This window comes from Python bivittatus, unplaced genomic scaffold (genome assembly GCF_059951505.1).
Source record: "Python bivittatus isolate LINGU-HERP-01145 unplaced genomic scaffold, Pbiv_v1 ctg000570_np1212, whole genome shotgun sequence".
Lineage (NCBI taxonomy): Eukaryota > Metazoa > Chordata > Lepidosauria > Squamata > Pythonidae > Python > Python bivittatus.
The window spans coordinates 15,388,663-15,405,098 of NW_028277097.1; the positions used below are offsets into that span (position 1 = coordinate 15,388,663).

At 41.3% G+C, this 16,436-nt stretch overlaps 1 protein-coding gene across 3 annotated transcripts in view; it reads left to right on the top strand.

Moving 5' to 3' along the window:
- MYO5B (myosin VB) overlaps positions 1-16,436 on the top strand; it is a 253,937-nt gene that overhangs the window by 61,129 nt on the left and 176,372 nt on the right. For all 3 annotated transcript variants that reach the window (XM_088152666.1, XM_088152667.1, XM_088152668.1), the window contains exon 2: positions 11,915-12,025. In XM_088152666.1, the coding sequence (XP_088008792.1) occupies positions 11,915-12,025 (111 nt within the window). The remainder of the gene's footprint in view (positions 1-11,914; positions 12,026-16,436) is intronic.

Sequence of the window (16,436 nt, forward strand, 5' to 3'; positions counted from 1 at the left end):
CAGTTCGTCTATATGTTCATGATGATTGTGTAAATGAAAAGATTAATCCTGAGCATTAAATTGGTATAAACCACTGTAGGCTTGCAGTATGGACCTGCTCTGGAGGAGCAGAAAATAGTTGTGCTTTGACTGTCTAAGACAGAAATTTGTTTTTCAGTTTCACCATGAACATCTGCTTTGTACTTGTAATGGGCTGATAGTACTACAGTGATTTCAACAAGTAGAGTGGAAATAGGTAATGAACATAAAACCTATCAAGGATATGGGCATTTTTTTTGCCCTCTACTGTACTATGGAATAGAATAGAATAGAATAGAATAGAATAGAATAGAATAGAATAGAATAGAATAGAATAGAATAGAATAGAATAGAATAGAATATTATTGTCATTCCACTATACACTATACGCCAAGTACATAATAAAATGAAATTCCGTTGCAGTTGGCTCACAATTACAATCAGACACTAGAAGTACAATCAAGATACCATAATTACTATAAAATATACATTCTATACACATGGACATTTACTTATTAAACATTCAAGAATCTAATAGCCTGGGGGACAAAGCTATTTCCCAATCTGGCTGTTCTACATCGGATACAGCGGAAGCTCTTCGCAGAGGGTAACAAAGGAAATAGGCCATGATGAGGATGGGAGGTGTCACTGAAGATCTTTCGAGTTCTAGACAAACAGCATGCATATGCTAGATCTTGGATGAGAGGCAGAGAGATCCCAATTATCTTCTCTGCTGCCCTTAACTACCCTCAGCACCAACTTTCTGTCTGAGGCACTACAGCCTCCAAACCAGATGGAAATACAGTTAGTAAGTACGCTCTCTATAGTGTCTCTATAGAAAGTAAGGAGAATGGAAGATGGGTGAGGTACCTTCCTCATCCAGCACAAAAATGCAAATGTTGCTGTGCTCATTTTACCAAAAATGCAGTGTTAAGGGACCAGGTCAGACTATTCGTTAATTGAACCCCTAGGAATCTAATGCTACTGACTGACTCCACAGCTGTTATTAATAAAAAGTGGAGTGTGACTACACCGATTCTTTCTGAAATCTATAATAATCTCCTTTGTTTTTTCCACATTTAGGACCAAGCTGTTTTTATTACACCACTCCACCAAGCCCTTCACCTCTTCCTTATAAGCCCACTCATTGTCATCCCTGATAAGGCCCATGATGTGTTTAATGATGTGTTTTGACCTATGAAGCATTTTTTTTCTTGTTTTGGCTTATGATAAAAATTAAAAAATGGTATTTGCCAGAATTGACATTTCTGTTCTCTTCCGATATCTAAAGGAATACAAAGGGCCACCCAGAAGAGCAAGTTCTGTTCTCTGTTTTCAGGGCATGTAAAATGATTTAAGTTACAGGAAGGGAAGTTCTGGTTGAATGATAGGGAAAACTTCCTGACAGGAAAAGCAGTTTGACAGTGAAACCAACATCCTGGTATCTCAGTGACTAGACAGTTTCACTTTTAGAACCTGCTTTTTCTCTGATATTTCTTAATTCTCTGGTGAATCACCCTTTGTTGGGCAGAACTAGCTGCCTCTTTCCTTCATAATCCCTTGATCAAAAGTTCAAGACCTCTTTCCCAGGTTGTGAAAAGACCATAACCATTAAATCTTTGAAGCGGTGTGAGAATTTTTTGCCAGCTGTTACATTTTGCTGTGGGTGAACCGCCAGTTGTGCCAAAATCTTAAATTTCTAGTTTTAGCTAATATTAATCTCAGATCCTTTTAGTGTGTTTGTGCATTCTGAAGCTCCCTGCTTGTTTTTTTCTTGAAAATATGAGTATACCATCCTTTCCTTAAAATACAGTGGTACCTCTACTTATGAACTTAATCCGTTCCGTGACTCTGATTGCAAGTCGAGTTGGTCGCAAGTCTAGGTAAATTTTCCCATAAGGTTCAATGTAAATACGGTTAATCCGTTCCGCCCTCCGAATTTGGTCGCACCACGAGGCAAATTTCCCCATAAGGTTCAATGTAAATACGGCTAACCCCCCCTCCGAATTTGGTCGCAAGTCGAGGCACATTTCCCCCATAAGGTTCAATGTAAATACATACAGTTAAACAGTTCTGAAACATATGCATTTTATTTTTAAACCACAAAAACATGAAAAAAAGCACAGAATGAAGAGGGAGAATGGGGTGGGGAGGCAGTTATTGTTTGGAGGGAGAGTCCCCCTCCAAAAGGACATCGGAGAGATCTCCTTCAGGGGTTTCCTCTCTTCTTTGCCTCTTAGCTGCAGGCTCAGTTCTGGGGAAAAACCTGTCTAAAGTCAGTTGTTTTTTCCTGCGCTGCATAACCCTCCGGAAATGAGAGAACACGTCGTTCATCATGTTCAACACTCTGGTTGTCACAGTTCTGTTGGGGTGGTGCTTCTCAATGAAATCCTGGCACTCATTCCATTTCTGCATGATGGATTTTATCGCATCACTGCTCATCTCCTCCCCCTCCTCCTCTTCCTCAGTGGAATGCTCCTCGCCAAGCGCTTTCTGTTGCTCACTCTGGAGCTCAGCAAGTTCTTCTGTGGTCAGCTCCTCCTTATGGTCCTCAACAAGCTCCTCTATGTCCGCATCATCCACAACCAGACCCATGCTCTTGCCCATGGACACAATCTCCTCCACTATCTCTGCATCACACCCTTCAAACTCGCGTTCAGCGACACATTCTGGCCACAGTTTCCTCCAGGCTGAGTTTAAGATCCGGCAGGTGACATCTTTCCAGGCTTTGTCAATGAGGCTGATGCAGTGGAGGACATTGAAATGTTTTTTCCAAAACTCTTTGAGAGTCAAGGATGTTTCTTCGGTGACATTGAAACACCTGGTGAAGAGCGCCTTTGTGTACAACTTCTTAAAGTTGCAGATCACTTGCTGGTCCATGGGCTGCAGAAGAGGTGTTGTGTTGCGGGGGAGGAACTTGACCTTTATGAAGTTGTACTCGGCGTCCATGTCATCCACCAAGGCTGGAGGGTGTGCTGGGGCATTGTCCATCAGGAAAAGGCACATTTCAGGCAGCTGGTTGTCAGACAGGTATTTTTTAACGCAGGGTGTGAACACCTCGTGCAGCCATTCCATGAACAACTGCCTTGTGACCCACGCTCTCACATTGGCCCTCCACATGACAGGCAGTCTGGCCTTGTTCACATTGTGGTCCCTGAACGCACAAGGGGTCTGGGAATGGTACACGAGCAGTGGCTTAATCTTCAGGTCGCCGCTTGTGTTCGCACACAGCAAAAGAGTCAATCTGTCCTTCATGGGCTTGTGCCCTGGCAGTGCCTTTTCCTCCCGCGTGATGTAGGTTCTGTTTGGCATCTTCTTCCAGAAGAGCCCTGTCTTGTCGCAGTTGAACACTTGCTGAGCGACGTATCCTTCCGCCTTCATGAAGTCCTCAAAGTCTTTCTTGTAGGCTTCTGCAGCAGCCTTGTCAGAACTGGAAGCCTCACCATGTCTTGCCACACTGTGGATGCCACTTCTCTTTCGGAATTTCTCAAACCAGCCTCTGCTGGCTTTAAATTCCTCACTTGCTGCGCTGGTAGAGGGGTTTTCCTGCAGTAAATCACTGTGCAGCTTCCTGGCTTTTTCACAGATGATAGCTTTACTCACGCTATCACCTGCCAGCTGTTTCTCATTCAGCCACACCAACAACAGCTTTTCCACCTCTTCCACCACTTGTGTCCTCTTCCTCGTTAAGATTGTCACTCCTTTTGCCACATCAGCTCCTCTGATGGCATCTTTATTCTTCAGAATGTCAGGTTCGGTCAGCACGAGGTTTCAGGGAAGCACGGGGCTGCAGGGAAGCTCGCAACCAGACCACGCGGAATCCACCGGCGGTAGCTAGCGGGGAAAAGAGGAACCGAAAGCACCGCTAATTAACGAGCCACCTGCGGCCAGCTAAACAGGAAAACCGCAGCGGAAGCTTTTAATTACGAACTGATAACGGCGCGAGCAAGCAAGGAACGGGGCCGCAGGGCAGCGAAACAAGATCGCAACGCAGCACAGAACCTGCGGTCTGCACGTAGCAGGGAGGGGCCAACCCAGCCGGAGGGGGACTGGCAATCAAGGACAATGGACCCTGACCGACCCTGCCATCATGAACGATCAGGGGGGACATTGGGGGGCCTAATAGCCCACAGCCGCAACGCGATCACGAGGCGGGAAAAAGCGCGGGAAGGGGGGAATATAACAAGTGATGCAATTGTACCAAGCCAGTCCTGGCTTTGCTTGTGACTACTACGTTACGCATGAGTAAACCTTCTTTGTGAACCACACGTGTCACGAGAGTTTCTCTGTCGAACGGGGCAAATCTCACACAGAATAGTCAAGATGGTCGACTTCGCCATCTTGTACTCTGAGGCCAGATCAGTCACACGAATACTATGATCGTGCTTTTCTATAATGTCCTTCTTAAGTTCGATCGTCACTTTTTTCTTCAAAGCCTTATTCTTGCCAAGCCTGCTCTGCATTTTCTTTGGAGCCATGCTGACAAGCACACCAAACACCTTCCAAAACCTTCCAAAACGCCACAAAACACACCACAAGCCTCACCGAACGTCTCCTTGCTACCGTGATCTCGCCCACAGGAAGCCGCGACCGGGTGGCAGCAGGGAAAATGGCCGGGGGTCTGGTTCGTAAGTCGAGGCGAGTTCATAAGTAGAGGTAAATTTTGGGGGCCGGAGCTGGTCATATTTCGAAAATTTCGTAAGTAGGGGCGTTCGTAAGTAGAGGTACCACTGTAATTCTTAGGTAGCATGGAGAGAAAGAATGGTGTAGTGGTGAACATGCTGGACTAGAAACCAGGAGGCCAGGAGTTCTAGTCCTCCCTTAGGCACGCAAGCTGGCTGGGTGACTTTGGGCCAGCCCCTCTCTCTTAGCCCAACCCAACTCACAGGGTTGTTGTTGGGAAAATAGGAGACAGGAGTATTATGTTTTCCACATTGAGCTGTATAAAATAAAAGTGGGTTAAAGATCAAATAATAAGTAAACTTGTATGTTGATGTAACATTTTGCTCCCTTTGTACTTTTTCTGCCTTGGCTTCTTTGCTTGTCACAAGGCTGTGTGATAACTAGAACCCCAGTGGTTTAGCCCATGAGTGTGTTCATCAAAGTTGCTGCTTGGTGGTTACTAAGCCAGGCCTAGCTTGATATGCCAATGTGGGTCTCTGGCTTACCCTCTCCAAAGAAATATGAAATATAGACCTTTAACAAATTAAAACAACTCATGATTTTGTTGTTTGGTTTCTCCTGGACAAACAAAGCTAGAGTCCTAATTTGCAAGGACTCTAAGCTGTCAAGCCACAAACCACTCACTAATCCTATCTCCTTGTGAGCAGAGCCAGTGGGTATAAGCAAGTGCATTGTATTAAGTGAGCTTGTTATCTTATGTTGTGCAAATGTAGTGTTTTGTTGCTAAATTAAAAATGAGATTCTTAGAACCAAAAAGCTTTCATTAATTTTAGAATGTGTGAGAAATCAGATCGATGAGTTGGATATGACCATTTTGGCCAGCCAGAGTCGAACTCCTTGCTTATGCGGGAGTCTGAATTAAGGTTTCCCTATTAATCTCTGCTTGAACACAGAGCTCACCTCTTCTTGGAATAATTAGTTCCATTATCAAACTGCTCATAATCTTAGGAAGTTTTTTTCTTGCATTTATCAGAATCTGCTTTCTGTAATTTGAGATAATTATCCCATGTCTTACATTCTAGAACTATAGAGAACAAATCTTGGCCTTCTAAGAATATGTTCTTCAGGAAGACACTCCGTCAGGATTATGAAGAATATGACCATAACCACATACCCCAATCATTTTTTTCTCCAGGTTAAATATACTAATCCTCTCATTTTTTGTTCATAAGTTTTAGTTTTCTAAGGTTTGGTCATCCTTCTTGTCTATGAATATATTTTAATTTTTCTGAATCTTTAAAAAGTGATGCCTAGAACTGGAGACCATGGTTAACGTGATGCAGTCTACATTTGCACTTGCCCTGTTGCCCTATTGCCATTCATATCACACTGCTAACTCACATTCAGTTTGTAATCAACTACTGTTTCAAGATCTTTTTCACAAGTGCTATCATCAAGCCAGCTATATCCCATCCTCTAAATGAGGACTGGAGTCTCCTTCTCAAGAACTTTGTGTTTATCTCTGTTACATTTCATTTTAATATTTTTAGCCCACTTCTGTAAGATGTTGAAGGATTTTTGAACATTGTTTCTCTTTGAGAATATTAGCTCTCTAACCCCTGCCCCCAGTTTTGTGTCATTTGCAAATTTATTAAGCATTCTCTCCAACCTTTCATCCAAATCATTAATGAAAATTCTGAAAGGTACTAAACCATGTTTCACTCCGGTTGATATCTCACTCTAGTTTGATGAGAAATTGCTGTTGAGCTTTCTTTGATTATGGTTTTCAAGCCAGCTATAGATCTACTAACAGATAGGCCACCCAATTCATACTGAGCAGAATGTCATGAGATTGTTTGGCAAATGCTTCACTCAAATCAAGATATATTATATCCACAGCATTCCCACAATCTATTAAGGAAGCTAACCAACCCCAAATGAAATAAGTTTAGTCTGAAAAAATGTATTATTGACAAATCCATGCTGACTTCTGGTAACTATTACATTGTTTTCAAGGTATTTTTAGACCAACTATGTTATGATATGCTCCAGAGTCTTCCCAGTAAGTTGGAAAACAAACATAGAATTACCAATACTCTGAAGGGTGTCCTTGTATCTCAGGTGTGTGAGTCACTGCTCTGATACACCTGGAAGAATTAAAAGGACTGGGGAACAGCTGAAGAAAAAGGCTTCTCTCTGCTTGAATCCCTGGAAAACTATTGCCTGTTAGAGTAAGAAATATTAGGACACACTGATATACTTCAATTTAGTATGTTTCCAATAATTCATACAGACAAAGATCTGACAACCTCTTCTAAAAATAGGCAATTCTATGGCATTTCTGCTTTTGATTAGAGATTCAGACCCAATCACACAACTGCCCATGTTTGAGGAGGCTAATGGAAAGAAGTCAGGTCAGAACACTGAATCAGACAGAGGCACAGTGGGATGTCTCCTCTGGAGGTGAGTTCTTTGGACTCCACTGATGCCTATAATGAATTGCTTAATTTATTTCTGCTAGCACACTGCTGTGCTGGAACTCATGGTTTGAGAATTAACACTTACCAGCGTGAGAACTGAGATACCAGGCTGTAGGGTGAGGCAGACATTTTTGCAGTCCACTCCAACAGTCCCTGACCTTTATTGTTAGCTCTTGAAGAGGAATTTAAATCCGCTTTAAAGATGGATTTAGTGTCAGAAACCTGCCACTAGATATTGCTGTCTCTTTCTCGTTCCTTTTGAGAGTTGCACTTGGAAAGTGGGGAGCATTGTTTGCCTCATTTAAAATAGTTAATATGGAAGCACAGCTTAAACGCTTAAGCCGAAGTGTTTTGTTTTTGTGTCAAATTTCTGAGAATACAATGCCTTACTTAGAAGTTAGTGCAGACTTTTATGAATGTGGGTATACTTCAGCAAACCGACTAAGTCATCTGTTAGAAAGGCTGATACTTAACAAATGGCTCCAACAACATACTTTGTAGGTACTTTACTTATTTTATAAGTACAGTACAAATAATTGGAGTTGGATCCACAGAGAGTAGAAGTCTTTATTTTTTTAAAGAGATGAGGACTTGGAGGATTTTGACACTTCCAACGTGGCATCTGAACAAAACCCCTTTAACAGGATTAGCTTGTCAGAGTTGAATCTGCCCATCTGGTCTGGTCATCAAGAGAAGCCTTTCAGAGTCTTCTGTCCTTGCAATGTAAGAGGGTGGATAGAAAAATGGGTCTTCTCTGTCATAGGCCCAGTTTTATGGAATTCTCTCCCGCCAGTGATGTGAGTGGTCCAAATCTTCCTTCCTTTTTGTAAGCGAGTTAAAACAGTCTTAATTCCATTGTGCCTTTAAAACTTTTTTTTAAATTAAAAAAAAAAAGACACATAAATCATGTTCACCTAAAGCAACATGAAATATGTGTGTGCTTGTGTGTAAACACACACAGCCTTTCTTCCTTCAAACAAAAACAGCAAAAAAAGAGGAAAAAAAGTAAAACAGAAGGGAAATAAGTAAGGGAAAGGGATAAATATATCATAAAGAGAAGGGAGAAGAAAGTAAATAAAGACCAAGAGCGAGATAGCTTGTTTAGCTGTTACAGGAAGGGTTAAAATTCACCAGGCAGGCAGCTCCTTCTAAGGGACGACGCTGGAGCCATCAACTCTTATTTTCTAAGCGTGTTTTGCGGGGCTCTCTGAAGAGCCAAGAGGCGTTCTTGCAAAAAAAAAAAAAAGCTGAGTTCAGGGAGGGTTAAAAATCTGGCATGCGGAAAGCAAGGAAGATACCTGTAGGCTTATTGGTGTCTACAGGAATTTAATTTTTCTTTTTTACCATCTAATCTAATTTCAATTACCAACCATAACCAATAAGTTAAGAACCAAGATGGGGTGAATTCTTGATTAACTATAGAAGACAAATAAATCAGATCCATGTTACAGCTGAACCCAGCAAATTCTGAGATTCTGGAGAGTTTTAAGTCTTTTAAAGGTATAAGCCAACATAAAATGGAAGAGGTTTCATATTGTTTTTCTAGTCATCTTTTCACCAAAAAAGAACCCATTACCTAACTTTGTTCCCCTACAGTTCCTGGGTGATTTCCTTGGCATTTGAAACACATTTGAAGATGAAACATCCAGAAAAGAATATTTAGCACTAAAGCTAGAATAATAGAGGATCCCTGCAATCTTAGCTCACCCAGCTTTTTCTCATATTTTTTCCCTAAAATTTAATATTGTAGAATCTTAGCAAAAGAACTGTAAGATTCTTTGATTTTTCATTAAGAAGAGGACAGTTTTAATCCTGTGACTTTAAAAATGGTCTTGTAATATAAATGCACGGTTGTTAGCTCAGGAGGAAGGAAACAGTAAGATGTGTTTCATTTCATTTTCGTTTGGTATTGCTTTGGGAATTTGGAGGGCAACATTACATGTGAAAAATTGGGCACTTTTTTATACATTTGTCCTGAAATACACATTTTTCTCAAGCAATATCCCCTATAGGTGTAATTGTTCCTAATATTCTAATTTTTGTACGCACTCTTGAATTGTGGAACTGGGACCCAGAGTTCAGAGGCAAGTAAAACCCAAAGGATATCTTCTTTCCAGTTCACATAATAATTTGGGAAGTAAGAATTAGATTGTTTAGTAGTAAAACAGCATGAATTAAATACAGTTCATATCTCTACTCTGTATGATTGTGCAGGAATCTTTCCCTTTGGTGGAATTAAAAATGCTCATTTAATGGGACTGTTTGGAGAGGTTCCCGGGGGGGGGGGGGATGTTTGCCTCCAAGGCTTTCAGGTTGTGTATACATAAAATGTGAACCCCAGTAGTTTTCTTCTTCGTTCCTAGTTTTAGTGATGCTGTTGCTAATGGCTATTTCTACATAGATCAAGGGGTACAAGCGGTCTGAAAATCAGCTGTGAAGAAGTAGGAATTCTTTCCTTCCCCATTTGATTTCAAATGTCACCCTGCTGTAACATACACTCCCTTTTTTTCCATTTCATGCTGGGAAAAGAGGATGGCAAAATTTGCTTTTGTGGGGAAGGAGGCAAATTTGTCTAATAAGAGCAATGTGCCTATCTTAAAAAAAAAAAAAAAAATCTGGAGTGCTACTCTTTGCCATCCCATTCAAAAGTGGCAGCGATTTCCAGATCCTCAGACTAAGGACAGGCATAAGATGAAGCAGACGTAGGAACTGACAGCTTGCAAACTCTTCAGCTGTGCTTCTCGGAGTGGGATGGAAGGAGTGAACGTGAGAGCGATGGAAGAATTCCTGCACCTTTTTGTCTTAGCAGATTCCCTTCTGAAGCCAGCCGGTGCACCTTGCTTGTGATTTTGAGAATGTTTTGTGTTCACATCTCCTTGTTGGCTTTAATGCCTCTCTGCTGTCCCAGATCAATACTGGACAGAATCCCTGATTTGTATGGGAAACGAAATTCCTATTTCTGTCAACTGTGATGAAGAGAACTGGAAAGAAAGGAAGTGTATGAACAATGCTTATTCTTTAAAAAGTTCACCTCCCTTGTCCTTTCCCCATTCATAGTCTTCTCCAGACACTCAGATGAATATGTATAGAGATTGGGGGCAAGGGTACATGGCTGCTTCCTGTTTTCCCAACCTAGGTTCTCTTGTTGGTCCAGCTCTCCTTGAGACTCTGGTGGAACAAATGGCAAGTGGGAAGAAGAAAGAGGGGGACCAGGGCGCACACACCATTTTTCTACCCATTTTGAAGCCCTCTACCCATTCTGCTGAACCTCTGAGGGTTGTCTTGTGAATAAGAACCAGCACCTATGGATGCTATGTGAAACGTAATACCTGGGGGTCAAAAAAGTCAAGATGGTGACCACAGTCTCATAATCAAAGCCCTGCCCCTTTCACATGCACGGCATGTGTGAAAAAAGAGGAGGTCATACAGTGGTATCTGCCATCTTGGCTGTTTTTATTCCCCCTTTCCTGTGGACACCTCAGCTAGACCAGGGTTCCTCAAGACGGGTGGACTTCAATTCCCAGAATTCCCCAGCCAGCATGGCTGGCTGGGGAATTCTGAGAGTTGAAGTCCACCTGTCTTATAGTTGCTGAGGTTGAGGAACCCTGAGCTAGACAACATTTTCGAGATCCCACTTAGTTGATTTTCTTAATTATATCTCAGTTTCACTGGGTTCACCTATAGCCAAAGTAATCAAGATTTGGTAAATCAATGTAATGATCTGATTTGCACATAGTACGAACCCACAATGGATCAATTCCCAAGTCACCGTAAGCCAAAAGCAAACCGTTCACATTCCAGAAAAAAAATGAGTTGCCTCCCTTTTGTCAGATTTATGTTTTCCGTCTCTCATGCTAGAAAGTTGCTGGCTTTGTTGTTGATTTATTTTCGAGGTTCATCATCCCTAGTCTTTCAGAACCTGATGGCCACCAGGGTTAAATTCTGGGTCAGCAGCCACAGAAGGAAACAGCTATGTGTGTGGGAATTAAACGAGCCCACTGTGAGCTATAAATGTCAAGATTCTTTCCTGGCAATTTTTCCTTGTGTAATTAGAAGTAAGAGCATTGACAGTATCTCAAGAGCTTGGAAGTATTGAGAAGCATTAAACAAGATGCAGGTTGTCATAGCAGCTTGGTTCTCTTCCCCAATTCTTTCCCTCTTTCCTCTCTTTTTTTCAGGATGATGATGATGATGATTATGCTGTATTAAAATGGCTTTCTTGCAATAAATCTGGATAGATGGATTAATGTCACAGAATTCCTGCTGCTGGAACTGACACGCTACCCCAAAATAACAGCACGTTATGCATATAAAGCAAGGTTTTCCAACCTCAGCAACTTTAAGATGTGTGGACTTCAGCTCCTAGAATTCCCCAACCAACATGCATGAAAAGTCTCAGGACAGCATTTGATAGCTTGTCCTATATGAATGTATCTAATCCCTTTTAAAGCCGTCCAAATGAATGGCTGTCACCATCTCTTATGGCAGTGAAATCCACAGGCTAATCGTATGTTTCTGTATAGAGCTTCCTAACACAGCATTGAACTGAGTTGATCAATAGCCTGGCAATATTAAAAGGGTCTATATTGAGAGCAATATATACTGTATTTTGAATGACCATACTAAGTGATTTATGGGGGGGGGTGTTGCCCCTTTTCCCCATAGGCACTAGGCTGGGGCAAAATTAAGAGTAGGGTTCTGGAGTAGACAGTTACTTCTTTTTTGACCCATGTTCGTTTCCTGGTGTTCATCTTAATATTTTACTTTTTTTCTTATTGTTTTTCCTGATATAGTATACAAGGGTTTGGATTCCTGACCCCGAAGAAGTCTGGAAATCAGCTGAAATCATTAGAGATTACAAAGAAGGGGATAAAACTCTGCGCCTGAAACTTGAAGATGAAACGGTAGGCCTTCCCGCGTGTGTTCTTCTTTTCCTCTTTTGTAAAGTTCTCTATTGCAGGCCTGTTTTATGAATTGTCATCTGAAGGAAGGTGGGAAAACAATCTGAAGGTTAGCCAGCACTGAATTTTCAGTAGTTTCCCATCATTTTGGCAGAGATTCCTGGAATAGATATAAACATGTTTTACTCCTTTTTTGTAGAAAAATGCATAATATTGAACCTGTATATAGGAAAGTGGAGAGTTAAAACGGGTTATTCATTGCACACTTCCACAGTACAATGATTTTTTTTACAGCTTTTTTCTCACAATTTCTTTTGTTTGACTGTATGACTCAATACTTGTGACACTGGATATGCTGTGTTAACCCAAGGGCTAGGCTAATTGTTCATTTATGAAACCCTCATTATATCATGCAGGAAAAGAAATGTGGTGTTTCTGAGAGCTGTTGCCCAATTGCATTCAATGTTATGATTATTACTGTTAATATTACTTCATCATTATACTCAACGACCATTATTATTAGCATTAGTGTTTTCAAGTCACATCCTTTAAGACAATTATTTTAAAATGTAATTCGTTTTAACAATTTGCAGAGGATGCAAGCATCAATTAAGTATTCAGTGGATTCTCTGGCATCCTTGGACACTGTCTTGGCAACTTCTGTGGTTTGGATAATTGGGTTTAAATATAACAGACACCTGTAAGTGTCAGTCTCACCAGTGACTCACTGGTCTGAAAGTGAGTTATTGAAATAGGGTGCATCATAAAAATGCATTAGAAGTTCTTCATACAGGTTTTCCAGTAACTTCTGAAAAAGCTTAGTGTTTTGGCTGCCAATAACAACAAAGGAATGACATGGATTCATCTGATAAGTGCAGTTTTCATGGAGGTGCTTCTTATTTAAGCTATGGTGTGCATTACCAAATTGGCCAACCTAGTTGTAACACGAAATGTATTTTTTAATGACTGTTTTTTAATGTTGTTGAGCACTGGATCATCTGTGATAACAAATGAGTAAACAGATGCCGCTTTTACTGCCTGAAACGCTACCAAGGACATTGTGACTAATTTTTAAGCCCTGCCAAATGAATGTTGTTACTGTTTGTACAAGGTGTATCTCACCATTATAAAAGAGGTAGGAACTGAGGGATAAAGCATTGCTCTTGGATTTGGGAACCTTGGTGTTTCTACCTCTCCCTCCCACTGATTTCAAAAGTGGTCTCAGAAATGAGATTGGTGAGACATGAGCTAGCAGAGAGAACCATGAATCAACATGGATTGGGTACCTCCCAAGGCCATGAAGAGAATCCATTGACTCAGAAAGTAAATGCCTGGAACTTAAACTCAGAAGCACAGGCCTGTGTATTGGCTTCTCTTTCCATGTACTAGAATGGCAGTTCTGCCTGCATGTGGCTTCATTCTTATCTAATCAAGTCGTGTCTGAGAGAGCTCTGCTGAGTAAGCCGATTCTTGAATAAAGGGTTAAGAATCTGGACTACCAGAGTTACAAATGAGCCTGGCATGAAGCAGCCTGACAGCTAAGGCTGGAAAGAGTTTGGTGCTCTTTCTGGGGGACAGAGATTTCTCCTTCCTGATTCCAGCCCTACCGCATTCTAGAGACCATGTGTGCTTATCAGCACTGCTAAGGGCTCTCTCAGCTTTGGCTGATCTTTATGTTACCCTCTTCTCTTCTCTTCTCTTCTCTTCTCTTCTCTTCTCTTCTCTTCTCTTCTCTTCTCTTCTCTTCTCTTCTCTTCTCTTCTCTTCTCTTCTCTTCTCTTCTCTTCCCTTCCCTTCCCTTCCCTTCCCTTCCCTTCCCTTCCCTTCCCTTCCCTTCCCTTCCCTTCCCTTCCCTTCCCTTCCCTTCCCTTCCCTTCCCTTCCCTTCCCTTCCCTTCCCTTCCCTTCTTCCCATAAACTCAGTGGACCTCCTGCCATGGCTGCCAAGCACAAGGACAGTTATTGGCTGTCTGTAGATACATGAGAGGATCTCTCCAAAGTTGGGGCAGGACCTGAGCCTGGCCTCCATTAATGCACTAATGTGCAATCTCCCAGAGTCCGCTGTCCATGTTGCTAGCAAGCCCATCACTGCTTCTCCAGGAAGCTGGGTGTGTTGAGCACCAGAGAGGATAGAAGCTGGCAGTGCTGGGCACCCAGTTCTCCCACCAAGGCAACAGCTGTCTCCAATCTTTTCTCAATGAATCCACCCTCAAAGCTGCCCACCCCTCTTGCAGCCTTTAGCACTCCAGAGACTCTCAGACAAGGACACAGTCTCCCTGGTCAGTCTTACACCAGTGACCAGCCACTCTTAAGAGTAGTTCATTTGCTGATGATTTATTACCTATAACATCTTCTGCAAGTTGAGAGAACTCCTACAAGTCAATCCTTCAACCCTGAGCTTGCTTCATTCATTCATTCATTCATTCATTCATTCATTCATTCATTCATTCATTCATTCATTCTGTCACCCAACTCCAACTGACTCTGGGCTCCTCACAGAATAAAGAATGACATAAAAACAACAAAACATAATACATTAAACCAGAACACATTACAAGATTGCATATAGTCTCTACCATTCTACATCCGAGAATTTTATCAGAATTTCCTAGGTGATCAAAAAGGTTTGTACTTTGGCTGAAGAATATTTGATACTTTCTGAACTGAGTTGGTGAACGTTTCTCCTTGGCCCTGCTGGGTAGGTACCTGTGTGGCTGAGCCCTGTGTGGCTAGCAGGGGGATACTGTGACTGCTAACAGTGGCGCCCAAAGGGGTTGTGATAGAATTGGAGCAAACGTTGCCAAAAGATGTTAAGAGGGAGTTGAAGATTTTAAATTATAGGCATTAATGCTACTTAAAAAGTCCAGCATGAAAGTTACAGAAGGGTAAAGTTGATGTCCAGATTTATTTCAGCATTTTTATGATTTTGTTTGAGATGATATACATTCAGTGTTTTTGCAGGGTTGTGGTACAAATACAAAATACACCACTTGAAATAGTATTAGATGTTTTAATTTTCCCGTTTCTATTGTTATCTATATTAATATTAATATTATTATTAATATTTCTACTACATTGGAATGACTGAGGATGGAGGCAGAGTCAAGAAAGATTTATAATTTTACTGCTAATTTTTTATTGTACTGAGATCTTTTGAGAGCATTCTATGATTTTAAGTAATGAAGGCAAATTTGGAACCGATAATATAAATAAACAAAATGTTATGAATACGTACAAGATCAACATTGGTAACTTGCAGGAAAAAAAGAAGAAAAAGCAATGAGTAGTATTAATTTTAGGGCATATCTGTGAATTTTTACCCTTTAAAGAGGCTGATGCCTTACCCTCTAGCAATGGTGGAGAATATTTTATCCCCATTGACAGCCAGCTGGGATTATTAATCCCTTTCTCCTCTGATTGCAGAGAAAATTTGAAATTAAGCCATAGAAAACAGGTTGTCCTCCACTGCTCGCTGAAACTAGTAAATAAAGAGAAGAGTTTCAAGTTGAGATTTGTTAAGCATGTAACTGTAGTCCATTACACAAAGTTTACACAAGCAAGAGGCAAACACCCAAGTTAATTTTTACTGAGTGCAGATAGAGTATTTACTATCTTAAGTGAAGGAATCCGCTTTACAATGGATTGCCATGGATTTCAAGTGTGTGGCTGATCTACTAACAAAAGCACCCCTTTCTGATCCTTAAAATCTAGATCAGTGTTTTCCAAACTTGGCAACTTTAAGATGTGTGGACTTCAACTCCCAGAATTCCCCAGCCAGCCATGCTGGGAATTCTGGGAGTTGAAGTCCACACATCTTAAAGTTGCCAAGTTTGGAAAACACTGCTCTAAATGCTAAAAGTCCTGAACTCCAAGGGTTGTTTTCCCATGCCACAGATGAATGCAAAGCAAGTCACAAATGGATTGGCAGTATAAACATAAACTTTGCACCTGTGAGATTTGATGCTATTTGTCATAGATCACTGTCGCTGGCATCATTTGGCATCCTAGAGTTGGGAAATCTTGGCACGCTTTGTGTCAAGCTATACTTATCAGGGACCCAACTCTCTGATGGTCTGTTTTCAGCCTCCCAGCATAAGGGACAGATGTAGATAACATCATGGCTTCCCTGTCAATCCTTTGCCCATGTTCTAAAAATCCAATTTCTCTCCTCTTCAGGGTGATTCTGCACAGGGATAACCAGGAGTGGAAGAGGATGTAATTGGAATAGATTTTTAAGGGACAATTTCTATGTCTTTGGATGCTTCAGTGCTATAGACCCTTAGTTAACCAGGATTCTACTATCCCTCATTAAATGTGTTTATAGTAATTAGTAAAGGTCATATATATTTGAACTGTCCCTGAATGTCCTTTTCTGTCCCAAAAAAGGCGATTGAAACTCCTGGTGCAATACTAAT